The sequence below is a fragment of the Melospiza georgiana genome, chromosome 1 (assembly GCF_028018845.1).
Source record: "Melospiza georgiana isolate bMelGeo1 chromosome 1, bMelGeo1.pri, whole genome shotgun sequence".
NCBI lineage: Eukaryota > Metazoa > Chordata > Aves > Passeriformes > Passerellidae > Melospiza > Melospiza georgiana.
In genome coordinates this window covers 60765056-60784168 of record NC_080430.1, presented here as the reverse complement: position 1 = coordinate 60784168, position 19113 = coordinate 60765056, and the positions used below count along the sequence as shown (strand labels likewise).

Genomic DNA, 19113 nt, shown 5'->3' with positions numbered 1-19113 from the left:
AATGCTTTTAGAAATTTAATTGAGTCACGTTTTTAATTTGAAAGCTATGACACCAAATTTTGCAGCCTGAAGACATTTCTCCTCAGTAAGATAAGGATGAAATGGAGGTTTTATGCTCCAGTGTGTCACTAGCATTCTAAGATGGGGAATCAGTCTGAGCATACTCATCCTCTGCTGCAGAGTTGAAGTTTTAATTATATTCTGGACATGTCTGCATCTCACCATGCAGCACCATGCTGTGATTCCTAAGACAGCACTGATCACACTGCTGTGTCTGAAACTAGCCTGGAACCCCAAACTGCGATGGGGACCAGCTCCTGCACCACCCAGCACCGAGTCTCAGGATGCCTGAACAGCACAGTGCAATTGCACTGCTTCCTATCCTGGAATTGGTGAGCTCCCCATTAGCCCAGGCATTTCTGTACAATTCAATTACAGAATCCTAATAATGAAGGTGGACAGGGACTTCGGAGCTCTGGTCCAGGACGCCTCAATGCCAGTACAGGGCATGCCTTCAGGTGGCAGGGATTTACTTAGTCCATGAATAAACACGTTGTCAATGAGGTTTGGTGAGATTTGAATGCCTCTTTTACAGCCTGCAACCATGCGTAGATCAACATGACCAGACCACAATATTTTCCAACATTTGTTATGAATACATTATCCAGGAATTGAGTTTGAAACTCCATTGCTTTGAATAGAAGGTTTGACCATATGCCCTCCAGAGATCACTTCCAATACACTTATGAGTCTCTGAATACTATTTTTCGAATCTAGATCACACATCCCATCCTATCCTGTCCTGTCCTATCCTATCCTATCCTATCCTATCCTATCCTATCCTATCCTATCCTATCCTATCCTATCCTATCCTATCCTATCCTATCCTATCCTATCCTATCGTCATCTGAGCATGGAAGCGTATGGGCAGCTTTCTGTACTTTGAGGTCATGTTGAATAATTCATACAGCTAAAGCTTGCTGCTTCTACTGGGTGCTTCTTTCTACTCCCTGCCCTCATGTTCTACAAAAATCATCGAGTAAAAATAGAGTTTAGATCCTACAGGCAGCACTCCCTCTCCGAGACTGCATGAACTCTGCTGCACTCTTCAGGAATAGTATGATGCCCGTGGTCCCACTCTATTTCCAGTTTTACATGGCCCAGAAAAGGAACAGGACACGGGCTGCTACTTTAATGACAGTAATAAAAGAGTCCTGCTGCTGCAATTGTTCTGCTTTATCTGGTGGCAGAAGTCCAGGAGCCCTGGGTTTACATGGTCTTTTCATTGTGGAATCACTCATTATTCATTGTTTTTGGGCTCAATCCAAACTATATTGAAATCAGTGTAAAAAATCCCATAGGCTTTGCTGAGTTTGGGACCAGGCACATTGTATATTTTACACATACAGTTGATCTGCAAATGGAAATTGTGATTGGAAGTCAGAAAACTGTACATAATGCTGAAGAACATTTGAAAACAAAAGGTAGAAGAGTGATGATTAGAGGAAAAGATTGCACTCTTCACAACCTCCTCCAGGTATATAATTATTCAGCTTTAATAACAACAATCCAGTAATATAACTCTTCAACACATTGAATAAGTTCAGAAAGTGCTAACTATAATAATAAGGACAACATTGCTTTCCATATTTTCTTCATTGTTATATTTTAGGATGATTGTCTGGGTTCATTTCTAAGTAAAGCTTCAGCTTTGCATCCAAAAGGCCTTGTCAGAATTATAGAAATTCTATAATATAGAAATTCCTTGTCAGAATTATATAAATTCTGGCCTTACCAGAATTATAGAAAGACAGGCTGAACAAAATCTTTTGACATCTGCTTTACACCTTCAGCATTAACCTTTCTTTGTGACTTTTGTTTCTTCTACCTAAACTGTGGGTAAATAGTGCCAGCCAAAAATAAAGGTTTAAAAATAAAAGGTTTGAAATTGAAATCCAATAAAAATAAAGGTTTGAAATTTAAATCCAATAACATTTCTCTATTCAAAATTACTTCTGTACTATACCAAAATAAATTTGTGTGATAAAATCATAGCAACAAATATTATGGTTTTCTGGTTATCACGATTCCACTCATGAAAATGCACTGAGTATCAGCAACTATGCTCTGAAAGAGTGAAAGAGTCAATATAGGATGAGAGATATTGATTTTAGTGTTTTGGAATATCAAGCAGCAGCAAACAGAGGAACACTTTTTTTTAAAACATGATGAGTCAGAGCAGACTTCCTGATCAATCACAGGAGGCAACAGAAGAGGCAGTAAGGACAGGAAGCCTCTGAGACCCACATTGCTGGTGGCAACTGCAGAAGCCTGGAAATGGATGGGTTCCACTGCAGACCTCAGTTTTCCTCTAACACTTATTTTCATGGTATGAGAAGTGGTTCTTGAAGGAACCATATCCCCTCCATTCACATAGGGGGCCAGGTGAAATGAGAAGGAAACCAAGGTCGACTTTTCAGTGCAGCTCCATCAATGCGCTATCAGCCAGATGCTTACTGGTGAGGCCTGGCCCTGAGCCACAGCTGTCCAGGTCAGCTCTAAATATTTCAACAGTGCTGAAACTGAACTAACTCTTGATTTGCTTACTTTTTTGTCAAGCTACATAAAGTTGGTTTAGTTGTAGCCACATAGCCCTTAAGAAAACTTCCTTCCAACTTTGATGGATAAGTCCATTGGACTTCTGTAGCCCAAGAAGTATGGTTCTTGGCTACACAATGGTTAAATGAATGACCCTGACCTGGAGAGTAATCTAAGTGCCCTGTGGTTTACTCAGATCACTGATCTCTGCTGCTCTATCTACATCAAGCCAATATCTATATTACAACAGCTGGCAGTGTTATTTATTTTAGTTCCGCAATGCCAACTGCAATTGATAGGTCTGCTTACAATAGCTCTTTTCCATATTGAAAGCTTACTATGAAAGATGAGAGACTGAGTCAACAAAACACACTTGGATAATTTAATGTCTATCTCAGCAAACTTACTGCAAACAAATGTCCTGTTCTTACACAAACATTTGTGAGATAGGAAGAATTCAATGTCATACATAGTGACGTATACTTCCCCACACGTTTCATTAACTGTATCAAAATACAGTACACCAAGTTCTCAGAGAAATCTTCTGATTAACCATACAGAGGATTTGACAGCTGTTGATGTACCTCCCCAGAACACCTATATTACAAATGTATATAAAGCCATAAATGCTCTCAATTTCTTAAAAGAGCTTACTTCTAAAACCCGAAAGTACTTAGAGAAGGAAATGGGACTCTATATGGACTTGTAATACACCTAAAGCTATACAGATTCTACCAGGCTCTATACATTTCTGTAATACATAGTAAAAGTACTTCATACAGGGGATCAGGAGGATTCAGAGGATGCACTTTAGGTTTCTTCAGACATAGCTACATGTTTGAGAGGTGCATGGACTGGGATTAGTGTACATAGGGAGCCATGCAGCCTCCAGCAAGCGTCATTAGTTTATGTCAGCTTCAATAATCTTTTTATGTTCTTTATATGTACTGTTCCCCCTCTGAGGCTGTCCTAGTGGTTTTTTCAAGTGTTAATGAACTATGGAGCAACACATTGAGGTTCATTTTTTCTGCAAACAGAGCTGTTTAGTCACTGATAAGAATTAAGGTCCCACAGTGGCATCGTGGCAGGGCTGTGAGAAAGAACATGAATTTTACATCAGCATTTCTATCACAGCTATTGAGCAGTTCCCCAGGAACTCCAACAGAATTGAGATAAAGTGTAGAGCTGCTGACAGTCCCACTACAAGCAGGACTTCGACCACAACCAACATTTTTATAATTCTAAGTTTATAATTCTGCTCATCCAAGATTCAGGATCCAAGATCCTAGTATTCTGCATGGATTCCCAGTAAAGTCAGTAAAGAAAAAACACTTCAGGTAGGACGGGTGAGACGGGTGACGTGGCCTATTGGATGAAAATTAATGCTATATTTGCTATTGGTAGCAGAAGCCTAACTGGAAGCCCAGTTGTTTCACTCAAAAAAGGTTATGTGTAGCTCAGCTTTATGATAATGATGGCGCCAAGCCCTCAACACAGATTTCTCAGCTGGGTATTTTCTCTTGCAATTACAAAACACTTCTTACTGCCCTTATATGTATTCCTGTGGACACGTCTGGCTGTTTTAGGCACCTCCACCTCTCAGAGGTGAAGTTTCCTGCAGTCACTCACAGTTCCTCCAGATCTTAATGTTATTACACCAGGCCAACTATTAAGAATTTTGCTGTTAGCTCCGAGTGGGATTCATCCTAACCTCCAGCCTTCATTACTGCATATAGTACTGTTTTTGCAAAGGCTGATGTACACACAGCAAAACTAACTGAAAATATACCTGCACACTGGAGATTTTTTATGGGATTCTATTTTTTTACCCTTTGTTTCTTCCAGAGTCAGTGCTCTGGTTTGTATAGCGGACAACTATCAGGAAATTACTCTGCCCTACATACTGTTGTGCCTCAGGTGCTATGCTGTGTTAAATATTCCCAGTTTTGTATTTCTCTGCTAGTTTCTATTTCATGTTCACAACTTCTATAGAAATCGCCTAAAGAGTTTGTGCGAGATGCTCAATATGATCTCACAACTCTTGCAGTTAAGCTCTTTACCCACTTTCTTCCAATCTAACATTTTCAAAACGAAATAATTTGATACAGAGACATATTGAGATTCTTTTGTTTTGAGGAATAGACTTATGACCTGAATGTGAGCAGCAGAATTGCCAGTGTGTTAACCACTTGTGCCCTCTTCTCTGTAAGGGGAGTTACAGACATCAATGCTCGACATGCACACTTACCTCAGGTATTGCTATGACTGGTCCTGGTGGTCCTGGTGGTCCAGGCGGTCCCACAATACTGTTCCCATCCTGTCCTGGTTCACCCTATTTCAAAAGCATTACATGTGGAAAACCCATACACTAAGCACTACATTTCACATAGGTTTCTCGAAGAGTGAAATCCACACAATCTCACCCGAGGTCCTGGGTCACCCTTCTCTCCTTTTGGACCCTTCAGGTGACAAAAAAAAAAAAAAAAAAAGAGCATAAGTGATTTAAAAGGGGAAATTATGAAATGTGTTCTCCCTTGCTTCACAAAAAGCACAGCAGTGAGTTTCATGTACAGAACGATCAATTCCCAGCCGTCTCAAAACACACATGGGGCCAACTAGTTTCAACTCAGATCTTCTGAAGGTTTGATGGTTAAAAGTATTTCCCAGAACTTTGACAGAGTTCACAGACAACTAGAGTTACAATGGACACAAAACATTTCATTAGCTGGGAATTAATCCAGTGAACGTTTCTTTCACTGCACTGAAATCAGCCATCTCTGGCTGTGCTGTCCTTTTCCAGCATCAACCACATCAGCTGTGCCCAGGATTTCCCAGGAGACCAGACAGGAGAAGACAGGGAAGCTAAACTGTCATCTCTCTGCCAGTTTATATCTAAGCTTGATCAGCCCCTCTGTAGAACTCCCTGTGCTGGAAATGCAGATGCTTGTCTGGCACAAGTGAGAGGAAAGTGCCAGAGGATGAGCTGTGGGACTTCCCAGGCAAAGCACACTGTAATCCTTGAGGGTCTTAAGCATGAGAAATACATTAAAATCACCTATGAGCTTGCTGGCTTTCCTCTAATTAAAGGCAGAGCTGAGTAATTAAAAGCAGAAGGAGCATTGAGAAATCAGAACTAGCCTCTGGAGGTGCCTGTATCTCTTCTGACTGATGAGGGAGGCATGGGCAAGGTACAGTCTGCTTCTGTGTTTTTTGTCTGAGGTAACTGCTCCAGGTTACATAGGAAAAACACAGCCCCAGCTCTTCACACTCTGCTAGCAAGCGCTGATCCTGCTGACCTATAAGAGGTAGGTTTGGGAGCCAGTGTGCGTCAGTGATCAGAGAGGGTGATACTTACCACTACTCCGGGATGCCCAGCAATGCCAGGAAGGCCTGGTTTTCCATCTGTGCCTGGCATCCCCTGCCACAAAGAACACACAGTTATTCTCACTAAACATTCAGTTTTACACAAGCAGGAGGCTGCCACTGGGGAGGGTCACAATATGGCTCTGAACGGGCTGGTGGGCAGGTTTGGGGGAGACTCATTATCTCATTAGTCATCTGCTCTCTCCACTCCTTCTGCTCTTTCCCCCTCTCCAGAGCAGGCTTATGGCTTTTTTTCCCCTGCAGCTTCAATAGTTTTTCACTGCTTCCACCCCTGCTTAGCAAAAGGATGAATTTTGTTGCTTTCCCTCAAAATACATTTGATGAGTTATTTCCACCCTTCAGTTAAGTGACTGTCAATCTGGAGGAAGAGAAGGGATGTAGACATTGGCATTGGATGTAGACAGGAGACAGTATGTGGGGCAAACCCACCCCCTGCTGTATTTGGATACAGGCCTGTATATGACTGCTGGAGTCTGACAGCTACTCTGCTCTATGGGAAAAACAGAAGCACTAAGGATAGTGCAGTTTGCCCTGAGAAAAATGGATAAAAGAAGGTTCTAAATTCTTAAAGATAAACAGTGAGGTTCTAAATTCTTAAAGATAAACAGTGAGCTACACTTTTTGCATCTGTTCTTCTCTGCATCATATGAAAGAGCAAAGGAAATGACACAGAGCAGCCTAATGATTCATCCAAAGGAACAATTATTCTTGTTAGCTTGTTTTTCTGGTGGAGTTTTTGGGTGTTTGTTTTGTATGTGGTTTTGAGGGGTTTTTTTAGGTTTTTTTTTGCTTTGAGGGTTTTTTTTTAATATGCCGGAGAATTTTTTTGTTTCATTTTGTTTTTGGAAAATACTGTTTTGTTTCCAACTTTTTGCTCTGTTTGAAGAAAATGTTTTTTGGATTTTAACAGTAGATAGTACCACCATAAGAGATTTAATGTTCCTGCTTCATTAAGAAAGGACATTTCTGCTATTTCTGTTTTTGCCAGTGATCAGTGAAGCACGTGGGTCAGGAATAAAGTATGATTTCAGAAGTACTCTGTTTTTCATTTTATAAACAATTTTATAGGATAAAGGGTGTCTGACTGGTAATGGAATTTAGGCATCAAAGCAGCTACTGGGATTGTGGTATCTGCATGAGCAGTAACAATGGTACTTGGGACATAAATTTCTCAAGTGCTTATGGAAAATTATAAGTATCTATCTGCAGCAAACGTAAACGGGCAGAGGAAATAACCTTGGAACAACAGCTATTCTGCAACAGAATGTTGTAATTTCAGGCACGTTGATACTTGCAGGATAGCTTCCTACCATTACAAATGCTGAAAATTTTCTCCCATTCATTTTCCTAATGAAATTTAAATGGGAAGAAAAGATTCAGGATAGGTAAGATGTTTTAATGCAACTGATGTATCCAGAGACATCCTTATTTCTAATTCCCATCATATTTTAAGAATGTAGCTTATTGCTCAGGTACAAGAGAACAAATATCTTTTTTAGTTTGAGGGTTAAAGGGATAAATTGCCTATTTTCAAAATAATCCTGTAGTCACTCCACTTAAAATATACACATATTTCAAATGCACTCTCACATAAAACAATAATAATTAGTAGAACAAGGACCTCAGAAGAAAGGACATGTAGGAATAATAAATAAAATATTCTATAGTCTCAAACTGGTTAATAAGACTTAAACTACTGTCCTGTGTGTCAATGCATCAGCTTTAATTATCATGCTGACAAATATCTATGTGAAATGACAACACTCATAATATGCACAGCAGATGGAATTTATGGCAAGAAGAGTCCTGCTACATTGTTGGTATTTTTAAAAAATAAACAAGCAGATGCTGCTAGAAGACTGTGATAATACTCTTGTAAACACTTATCAAGCATAACTGCATTTATCTTGTTTCCTAGAGTAAATTTTGATTTCAAGGCTGTCCCAAATGCAGGAGAAGGCTATTTTATTTTATTTTATTTTATTTTATTTTATTTTATTTTATTTTATTTTATTTTATTTTATTTTATTTTATTTTATTTTATTTTTAAAATTTTTCCATGAGTCACATCAGCGCTCTCTGCTGGCTTATGGCTGCAAAAGGCAGTCAGGTCAGACAGGGACCAGCAAGGAGCAGCACAGCCCCAAACAGGAGTTTTGGGAAGGGCTCCAAGAGGAGTTCAAAGCAGAACAGGCAGGGATTAAGACAGACATGAGCCTCCGACTGTAGCACAGACCTGTGGGGTGCTCTGGGGTGGGGTGAGAGCTACACACCACCATACGAAGGAACAGAGGCACATGGAAGTGAATTTTCTAAGCTTTGCTGATTTTTATCTTCCTTCTGGTGAAAATGCGCAGGGCTTCGCAAGATGCCTTTAAAGACAAGCACCTTTGAGATGCAATTTTAGACACAATTTTAACCACATTTTAGACAGAAGTCGTAAGCACTAGGTTATACAGGCTCCTGATACTCACAACTCACCAGAGAAAGGGGTTTGTGAAGCCACCCTGGGCTTTAATATGCTGACAGAGCAAGAAATGTTCATTAAGTGCATTCTCTAAGTGCATGAAGAGATGAAAAGAAACAACTGAGGTTTTAGATCTCCCCACCTTTGAACCTGGGGGACCTATATTGCCTCTTTCTCCCTGAAACAGAGACGCAGGAGGGCTCAAGTATTAAAGTGAGCAGTAATTGCAAGGATTTTAAACATGTATGCTACTTTCCTTAAAAACAAAGGAACCCAATGGAGTAAAACAATCAGAAAAAGTATGGCATATTTTTGGTAAAGTGTTGCTCTGTATACATTTGTGATTTTATTCTGAGATTTTAATCACTCAGTTGCCACCCACATCTGAAGTTTGTGGTCATGACTCATTATTTTTGCTGAGCATCAACCGAGCCATCTTCCTGAAGCCTCATTTTGACGTCTGAAATCAGCTCATGGTAACATTCCCCAGTTCTACCACTGCAGCCATGACCTTGCACCTCAACAAAGGACTCACCGTCTTCCTCCAAACCAGCTAACACAGTCCTCTCACACTGCTGCTCTCTCCACCTCACCAGGCACCGTGTCAAACCACGAGTGAAATAATGAACATTGCACTGTTCCACCTTTGGGACTGATTCTGCAGGATTTTAGCCCTGAGTAGACACAGTTCCTCAATTTTTTAACAGACAGAGAACATCCACTGCAGTTTATTTCTTTGGAGACAGAGAATATAAACTGGGATAATCAGCCATTGCCTCAAATGTTATATTTATGCTTACTGCTTTTTGGGAGTTCATATATTCAAGAGTGTATGAAGACTCTAGACTCTTTTTAAATGAAAACCACTTTTTATAATAATAAAAGTGAAAGCAGAATTTGGATTGATCCATGCTTACTTGCTAGTAAAGAGAAAAAATTTGATCATAGCTAGTCTTCTCTGACATCTGTACTTGTCTGGGGTGTTTGAAGGATGAAAGATACATGAAACAGAACTATCCTTCAATTCCTCGTGATGCATTAGCTCTTGGTTTTGGGAAGTGGGTGGTTGTTGTATTTTGCCACTGTTGCCTAGTGAAGTCATTTATAATCATGAAAAGCGGGTGTAAAATTCATCCCCATGAGAATGATAGTGTATTATAACCACTTTATAATAATTTTGCCATAGTATACCTGGTTTTGTAAGATGTTAGGCATGTTCCTTTCAGTTTCTCCTGTATCTTGGGGAAGAATGACTCAGGATTAAACCAAGGTGATGGTGAGGTCTCTTGGCCAAGGTTTATGACTATCTCTATCACTCCAGCCCATTTCCTAGGAATCTTGCTACCTCAATTTCTGAAATCTTTGTGAAGCAGAATTTCTTAGATACAAAATTTCTAGCTAAGGGCAGAGAATAACTTCTTAAAAAAAAAAAAAATTCAGTCAGCATGGAGACTTGGCACCTACACATGTGCACAGAGCAGCATCATGTGAGAGCACATCTATTCTTGCCAGTCCTGCAAGTATCATTCACCAAGATGTGCTGTGCAAATTGTGTTTTTTTCACTCATAAGAAATGTGCTCCAGCAGCAGCAGGAGTAGTACACTATGGAGGGACTTTTTTCAGCCCTAGAAGCTGAGGTTTACAGAGTTTAGACAGAGGCGGCTGGCCAGATCTTTGGTGGCTGTTGTGCTATGAATTAGGTGTTTGCAGCTACTGCTGGCAATGGGCAGTCAGTGATTAGTGCTGGGTGTAAGTTCAGGTGAAAATTTCACAGTGAGAGGATAGGCACTGCCACTTCTCATCTTCCACTTCCTGCTCTTTCAATGTTACTGTTATTTCCCAGGGCAATGAAGACCTTAAATTTCTTTAACTTCACATTTAAGGTGTTGTCATGGTGTACTGTTACCCTGAGTGGTAGTCGAGCTTTACATAGGAATAGGAAAAGCCTTTTCCTGTCTAAAGACCCATTCTGCAAATCTGCCCTCTTCTTCTGTGATTTTTCATCTCTCTATTTTTTGCCTCATCGTTTACACAACCAGTAGCAGCATCAAAGTGCAAAAATTCAGGCACTGCTAAGCTCAAATAAAACCAAGGCAAAATAGTCATTGCTCCTCCCTTCTTCCCCCCAGCGCCTTCCAGAATGTTTTCCTATCACTTTCTGGGATCAGAAGGCCTCGTCATGCAAATATCTTTTTCAACAGCATACATGTAACCTCTCTGAGACCAGAGTGATATATAAATGAGCAAAAAGAGAAAATGCCAGATGTCCAAAAAAAATTTAACAAAGACGTGATGGAATGTAATAGCCCAGTTAGTATCTACTCACTGCTCTTGTTGGATGTGAAATAATTTTAATACTACACAGTCTGCATAGATATCCAGTGCAAATGGGAACAAAATTTGTCCCAGCTTAATCCATATATGAATCTTAAAGGAAAGCTATTATGTTCAGGCAAATTCTGGGAATGTAGAAATAAAAAAAATATGAAAAAAATATGCTAAAGCAATATAGGTTATCTTTCAAATATTTTTACCTTTGGTCCTAATGGTCCACGCTGTCCAGGTCTTCCTGCAGAACCCTATAAAAATTTACTTGTAAATCCACATGGCACTTAAAAATAAATTTTTTTCAGAAAAAAAATGTAACTCGCTACCGCGACTGTTACAAAAACAATGCTGGAGACCGGTAGTGTTAATGGAGAGCAATAAAATGCACCTTTTCTTACAAATACAACTTCAGTGCTGTCACTGCATACAATACATGTTTTTAGAAAATATTAGAAATAAATTTGTCCAAATTTAGCATTTGTTGTGATGTATTGCTTTCAACTGCTTACAGTTTTTTGAATTTGCATTCTTGACTAAAATTAAGATATGCTACCAGTTTAGAGGCAGCACAGTCTTGCTAAGTTTAAAAGCAGTTTCCTAAAAGGTTTGTTTCAAAAATAATTTGGAAATTCAAGTTCCTCTTGTCTCTATATGGTGACATGGGTTGCAAAGAACAATTATGGCTCTTTGATGGTAAAATGGACAACAGTTCATTATTGGACATTGTAGAAATTTGAATGGAAGAGAAAGGAATTTGACAAAGTGATTGAATTGTCTTTATCTGGAACATGAAGGCAGATATAAATGGAATTACTAAAAAATGAGAAAACACCAATGAAACTTTACACTGATCTGTGGAAGAAAAAAATAGAAACCCTGGAAACAAGAACTGAGCTGTCAGAAAAAAATAATATTTCTCCTTTAAAACCCAATTACTATTTTCTGATAAAAGATTAATAGAAATCTCAACAGATATGAAGACAGTGCCAATAAATGTAATTTATCTCTCAGCTGTTTTGAGTTGCTACCCCCTTTGAAGCAGATTCTCAGTTTTCACTTAAGCACCACTGGGTACTCTGGAGTTGTGATAAGGTGTAAATGGCTGATAGTGCAGTACCACTAAGTATGTAAAAGCATTTTCATAATTTCAGCAAAATTCTTATTTTTCTTATCTCCTTTTTCTCATCTCTCTTCTGTACTGACTCAAACTTTGCACAGTAATTAACCAGCAATATGAAAATTTTGTTCAACTGCAACAAGACATTTTTTGAATATTTATAGCTGAGTGACTTGGAAACAATGCCTGTTATAAAACCAATGTGAAAGTAAGGCTGTGACTAAGGCAGGTCAGAATGTGGAATTTTGGCCCTGCTTGTGGATACCTTCTTGTTTCAGCGAACAGATTCAATACTTATTTTTCTAACTGTATTTTTGTACTATTTTTAGTATCTAGGAAAAGACATAAGAGGGGGCAAAGTTCTCTAAGCTATCAGCTACAGTTTCAGTGACTCACAATTACTAGTAATTTAAACCAACACAGTAAAGAGCTGCTCAAAGTCACTCCTGACTTCAGTGTTCAGTCGGCGTCTGATGATTCACGGAATCACAGGCATAGGATTGTACAGGCCTGTGGAGGCCATCTAATTCAATCACCCCCTGGATGCAGAACTGTCACCAGCTTCAGATCAGGTCAGCCATGTTTCTGTCCAGCAAAGCCTCAATAACTCCAAGACCAGACCTTCTGCAACCTCTCTGGGCAACTGCTCCAACCTTCTAGTGAACAGTCGTCTCCTAAGGCTTAGCCTGAACATCCCAACCTGCAAATTGTGACCACTGTCCCTTGCTGAACCATCTGGCACTACAAGGAACAGTTCAGCTCCATCATACTTGCAGCTGCCCCTCAGACTCATTAAGTAGCTACTGGATCGTGCCTTTGTCTCCTCTTGTTGCCAGACTAAACCACTGGAACTCCTGCTATTGTTAAGAATGACAATAAATCCAAATTATCTGGTTGATACTGATAGATTATATTCCCATATTCCCTACTTGATGATTGAAGTGGTCCACACTAGCAAAAAGTCTCCTGAGACACAATGAAAGAGAAAAAAGCATTCCTTTTTTCTGTAACATTGCTTCCACACTACTGGGAAAAATTTTTTAGTTTAAAAGTGGCATGTTGTATTACGCACATTTGTTTGCCAAACAATAACATTTCAGTTTAATCTTCATATGTGTGAGTCACTTTCATATAAGAGAAAGGAATCTATTAGGGTGAAGGGAGAAACAGAGAGCTAGATAACATAAAACCCCTTATTTCACCCTTTGATATATCAAAAATATACCAAAGCAGAATAAAAAAAAAACATTAGCTAATGAGGTGTCAGAGAAATTCAGACTCTTTGGAGGACACAGTTATTTTAATGACATTTTAGGGCAAGTGAATCCATTTGAATGTGGTGACTCTCAATCTATAGCTGACTCCAAAGAGCAGAATGGAGGAAACTTTTGTTTGGAAAAAAGCCCAAAACAAACCAAACAACTCAGCAACAATTTATATTCCCCTCCCTTAAAACATCCACTCACCTTTGGTTCCCTTGGTCTGGGAATTCTTGATTCACTTAAGAGGTCGATGCTACCTGATCCTTCCATATCCTAATGGAAGAGACAAAATGCTACAGAATTTAAGAATTTATCTTATGGGGTTTTTTTCTGGTTGTGTTGTTTTGGTTTTTTTCCAACTGCTCTGTTTTCTGAAGTTCTGTAAAAAATTGGAAACATACTGAACACAAATATTTTAATCTTTTCTCATTAATTTTTTTTTTCAGAGAAAAATGGATAATATTCTGGAGATAGGCTTTGCTCAAATGTGATAAAAACATGCTGGTCATCCTTACAGAAACTCTGGTCTTTACTGTCTTGCCAACTTGACACCATTGATCCAGCACTTCAGGCAGAAGAGCATCAAGCAGAAGTGAGACAGTTTGTACTGTGTTTAAGCACACTTTTAAGCAGTATTTTTCTGTGTAGCATTTACCTGCCACCCAGCTACTGAAGCACTAATGACTAGTAAGGGTTACCAAAACTGATTTATGTCGGGGAGAACTTGCAGTTTAAAGGCAGCAATCACTTTTTATCAATAGAGGTTCTTCCCAATTCTCACAGTCAAATATTGAACTCCTGCCTAAAATACTGCTTTCTGAAATGAAACAGAAAAAAATTCCACCATCAAATTGTAGAATTAATTATGTTGAAGGGTCTCTCAGAGGCTGCCTGGGCCAACTTCCCGTCAAAAGCAATGTCAACACTGAATTCCAATCAAGTTCTTTAGGACATTGGAAACTCGGGCCTTGGAACCTTCCAGAGATTAAGGTTAAGTGTTCTCCTGACTGAGCAAGCTCAGTTCCCTGAGGCTTTCATTACAGGTAATTTGCTCCAGCCCACTGTCTGTTTCCATTGCCCTCTGATAACTTCAGAAATAAGTCTCTGTGTAGTGGCAGTCCTTGAGAGGAAACTACCTATTATTTCCCATGGATATTTTTAGCAGTTTTCAAGGGAACGACACAGAAAGCAGAGGCCTCCCTCCAGCTTTCATTGTTCTATGACATTACAGATACATGGATACGGATTATGGCAGAAGCAGGAGCTACCAGTTCCAAAGCAGTAAAGAAATAAAATTGCAGCTGCCACAATTACTTGCTTCAGGCCCAGAACCTCTCATGTTCCTATCCCCTGGTTTGTGCCTAGTCCAAACTTGTCAGATTGTTCTTCAAAACATCTGCATGAGCCATGCCAGCAGGGAACTGTTTACTTGGTTTTAACTGCAATTTTAGTTGCAGCTGTGCTGGCTTAATTGTTTCCTTTTTCTGAAAGAGAAAATCTTAATCTTTGTTTTATTTCCCTACTCACAGCCATACAGCCTTCACATGCAACATCAGCATCGTGTGTTGAACCCCGCTTTCGTTTAGATGATTAAAAGAGCAGAAAATATGCTACTTTCGGGTGCGACTGTGTGGGGAAGGGGCCAAAGATTATGAAGTTGGGACTCCCTGGGACAAAGTCATCAATCAGATGTAAAAACATAACTTTTGTTCCAGAAAATTCCATTTCCCACTTTTCCATTGGAGCTCTCCCTAGAGACCACCCTCTCCCCGTTCCCCTATTGGCGTATCACAGTCACCCCACAAAAAGACCATCCCTGTAACCCCTTCTTAGTGGTCAAACGGCACCCCTGAGCCCGCCTACTCCGTTCCCCTTTTTAAACCCAGTCCCCGCCCGGGCTCGGGGCTTGGCACCCTGGCTCCGGTGCCATTCAACCGAGCTCCATCCCGTTTTTCTCTCCTGTCGGCACCCTCGTGTTATCGGTAAAAGTTAAGTTAAAATAGGATATAGTTCAATTACACTGTATTAATTATGTTATATTATTTGTATTATGTTAAAGGGGGGGGCTTATAAGAATGTGCTAGAAGGGTCCAGGGTTTGATGAAACAGGGGTCTGATGGGGCAAGGCAAGGTCGAAGAGAGATTGGATGAAACATCTGACCAATCATTCGAAGCCCTGCAGAAACGATTGGTCCAGAATGAACGGCGGTAAAGACCAATGAGAAGCCTGGAAATGGACCAATCATCATGAGGATCCAAAGTGCACCAATCCTGGACTCCAGGGGGACTATAAATGTGGGGAGTTCGTTTGGGTTAGGATTCTTCTTCTTTTGGGGTACTTGTTGTGTGGGAGAACCCAGTGCACTTGGGGTGAGCGCACTGTTTTCGTTTTTGGCTCGCTGTGTGGGTGCCTGGGCTTATCCTGGGCACTCCGTTCCTTGTAGCTATTTTAATAAACGAGAACCTCTTTCTCTGGAGAAAGTCTGGCCTCGTTCATATCCGTAACACTCGGACTTCCTGAAAATAAAGCCTGTTGGAATTTCACCGGAGCCCTTCGAGACCTCTCTGGTCGGCCGTGTCGTCTTGCCCAGCCGGGGCTGCGCGTGCGCAGGACGGCAGCTGGATCCCGCCGCGGTGGCGCACGCCGAGGAGCGGCCTGCCCGCAGCCGCCCAGAGCTGGGGCTCCCGGCCGCTGGCCGGACCCCAAAACCCGCGCGAGTTTTCTCTGAAATTTTAGTATATTAAATTGGCTTGTGGGAGAATTGATGGAATAATGAGTGTGAGTGCATGCGAAGGGTAGGAATGTGCCAGGAATGTCTGCAGATGGGGAAGTAAGAGGAGCGAAGGAGAACCTCCGTCTCCTAGTGACGTAAGCCCTTGTATCAGCTTACTATGTTTAGAGGATCCACTCCTGGCCCACTTAGATTTCTGCCAGTTAGTGACTTGAAATGGCCCAGGTTAGCCCAGCTGTGGTGCACTCAGAGATGGTGTAAGGGGGAGATCACCTTCAGCTACTACTGAACGACAGTTTAACACCAAAGGTATGGAAAACATAATCTGACGTGACTCCATTGAAAAAGAGAGATCTTGTTCTTCTGACCTTTTATGCCAACTCTACAAGAGCAAGAGAAGCAGAAGGAATGCACAACTGGAATCAGGTCCTTCCTTTTGGAGGACCAAGGTGAGAGACCTTTTGTGCAACTTCACTTGAGATTGATTTAATGTCATTCAGACTTTCATTCTGCTCCTCCGTCAGCTATCAGTGTATCAAACACCAACCGAAAATCTACTCTTATTCTCTTTGGCCTGTTTAAGCAAACTCTCACTGTGAAGGGTAAACCACACTGTGTTTCTGGGCCCTTTCCCTTGACTGCATTGTGCCAGTCTGTTTTTCCCTTTAAGAGGGTGCTTGATGCCTGCTTTATATAACACATCGTCTCTTTTGACATCTGCGTGTATTTAATGGGTTTACCAGGTACCTTCTACAGCTCAAACTGTTCTTTTGGCAAGCATAAGTGCCAGCAAACACCGTGCCATTTGGTTTTTGCACATAGCTGATCACAGATGCTAACAAGTGCTAACAGGAGTATTTTGCAGCCACAGCCTTATTGCAATAAACAGACTGCCAACCAAAAGGTAGTGTCACCCTAACAAACTGGCAGACCATGGTGCTGCCTCAACAGATGGCAGGGGTAGGCATCCAAAAGATCAGCTACAGCTAGCAAGCCTGTTTAAAGTAGTATTCCTCTCAGGGAAATGACAATCATACCAGTTTTGTTTGTACTACATATAATTCAAGATGAAGCCAGTCAAGGTACTGTTACTACAGTTAGGGCTCAAATTCTTCTACATTTGCCTCCATAAAAGTGGGGACTCCCAGTTTTCACCCTTTCCTGCTCATCTGCTAAGTTTTCTTCTCTGAGACTTAGGTATTAAAAGTGGCAGAGCTTGATCCTTAGCACATAATTGCAGAACTCTTTGGTAACATAATAAGGGCACATTGTCTTTTAGTCAAATAGTGCATATAGTGAAAAGTGGAGAATGGGTCCTCAGAGGCCACAGAAGATGACTGTAAGTCAGAGAAGCTATCATTCTGGGCTAAAACTCAGACCAGGCTGGGGTTGAAGATCTGACTAGCCAGTGGTCCTTAACTCATTCTGAGACACCTAGATATTTATTCAGGGGAGACTGTGTACCAGTATAGTGTGCCTAAGACAAGGCAAAGGACTGTTTGCTTAGACTTCAAGCTGCTTTTTGCTAACAATTTCAGTGCTGGCAATTAAGAACTTAGGAACTGATGGAGAGATTTTTCTCCATTGAAATTCACTGACATCAGTGAGATTATTAACCAGTAGTGTATATAGTACAATATTCTTTAGTCAGATATTAGAAAGCAAATTAGGTCTCTAAACAAGCACTAGTGGTCACATCTGTGGCGCCTCAAAGTGTCTGTAGAGTAAAGAAAAGAAAAATACAGAAGAGTTGGAGTAGATACTAAGAGAAATGTGTAGGAAAACTGGTATCTTTTGAACACCACCACTTCACTGCTGCCACTCTACAGAGGGCCAGTAATTTTGGTCAAACATGCTTCTCTGATGAGGCTACCCTGAGTTACTGTGCCAATTCAATTATATCACGTGACATAAAAAATTCTAGAAAGACTTTGCTGAGCCACACAGGTAAATTAGAATTGAAATATGCATGGAAAATAAGGAAGAAAAAAGTGAAGACACAAATATGAATATTGATAATGACAGTTTCTTGGTCTCTCTTCACAAAAATGTTAATGCAGCAGCTCTAATTCTTGTACCTGAGTGTTCTTCCCTTGCCTTTCTTTACTGCAAGGCACTTTCTGCTCCAACAACATTATCCAAATGAGCAGTTCTCAAATGATATGTAAAGCTCATCTTGAGCTGGCCTGATCTCATATTTTTAAGTGATGAAGGTATTATTCTCAGAAGTAGAAAAAGTAACATCTGCAATTTTATATTTTAAATAGAATATTTTTGTCCTAAGTAGAACAGACCATGAGGTCAGAAATAAGCAACATGTGTCTCTGTATTTACGCTCCTTGGCAAATTTCAATCTAGAACAAATGACTTTATCATCAATTCAGACTTAAATACCTGTGAAATATACAGGTACACTGTCTTTCTTCTGGAGGAAATATATCCATACTTACAACAAGCTTCAGAATAGCAAAATACCTCAAATCCCAAGCTGTAACTTGGTGGTCCAGGAGGTCCAGGGGGTCCAGGAGGCCCAGGCGGTCCAGGTGGTCCAGGTTTTCCAGGAGACCCAATAGGGCCAGCTTCTCCTTTGGGGCCTATTGATCCAGTGACTCCAGTATCACCCTAAAATAAAAATTCAGATTATTGATATACTGAATATGTCTAAGCAAAGGCAAATAAGTAGTTTCACAGGATCACAGAATGGTTTGGGTTGGAAAGCTCATCAAGTTTCAATCCTTCTGCCATGGGCAGGGACACCTTCCACTAGGCCAGGTAGCTCAAAACCGCATCCAATCTGGCCTTGAACATCCCCAGGAAGAGGTCATCCATCGATCATGGTCATGGTTCTCCCCTGGACTTGTTCTAACAGGTGCATGCCTTTCTTCTGCTGGGGGTCCCAGAGGTGGGCACAGCTCTCCAGGTGGGTTCTCATGAGGGCAGAGTAGAGAGGGAGTATTCCCTCTCTCAACCTGCTGATAATGTGTATTGGTTCTGGTTGAGCTGGAGTTTGTTTTCCCCCCAGCAGCCCTCACAATGCTGTGCTTTGCATTGGTAGCTGGAAAAGTGTTGATTATATACCAGTGTTTTGTCTGTTGCTGAGCAGCACTGGCACGCCATCAGCACTGTCTCCTTAACAATTCTCTCATCCCCTCCTCCCATCAAGTGGGCTGGGAGTGGGCAGTATCCTGGAAGGGGACACAACTAAGCAAAAAATAGCTGACCCA

General features: G+C 40.7%; 1 protein-coding gene across 1 annotated transcript in view; it reads right to left on the bottom strand.

Moving 5' to 3' along the window:
• Positions 1-19113, bottom strand: part of LOC131094437 (collagen alpha-1(XV) chain-like) — a 119119-nt gene that overhangs the window by 33434 nt on the left and 66572 nt on the right. The window contains exons 16-22 of the mRNA XM_058042035.1: positions 18365-18511; positions 13362-13430; positions 10985-11029; positions 8592-8627; positions 5954-6016; positions 5022-5057; positions 4847-4930 (exon numbers count right to left, since the gene is read on the bottom strand). Of these exons, the coding sequence (XP_057898018.1) occupies positions 4847-4930; positions 5022-5057; positions 5954-6016; positions 8592-8627; positions 10985-11029; positions 13362-13430; positions 18365-18511 (480 nt within the window). The remainder of the gene's footprint in view (positions 1-4846; positions 4931-5021; positions 5058-5953; positions 6017-8591; positions 8628-10984; positions 11030-13361; positions 13431-18364; positions 18512-19113) is intronic.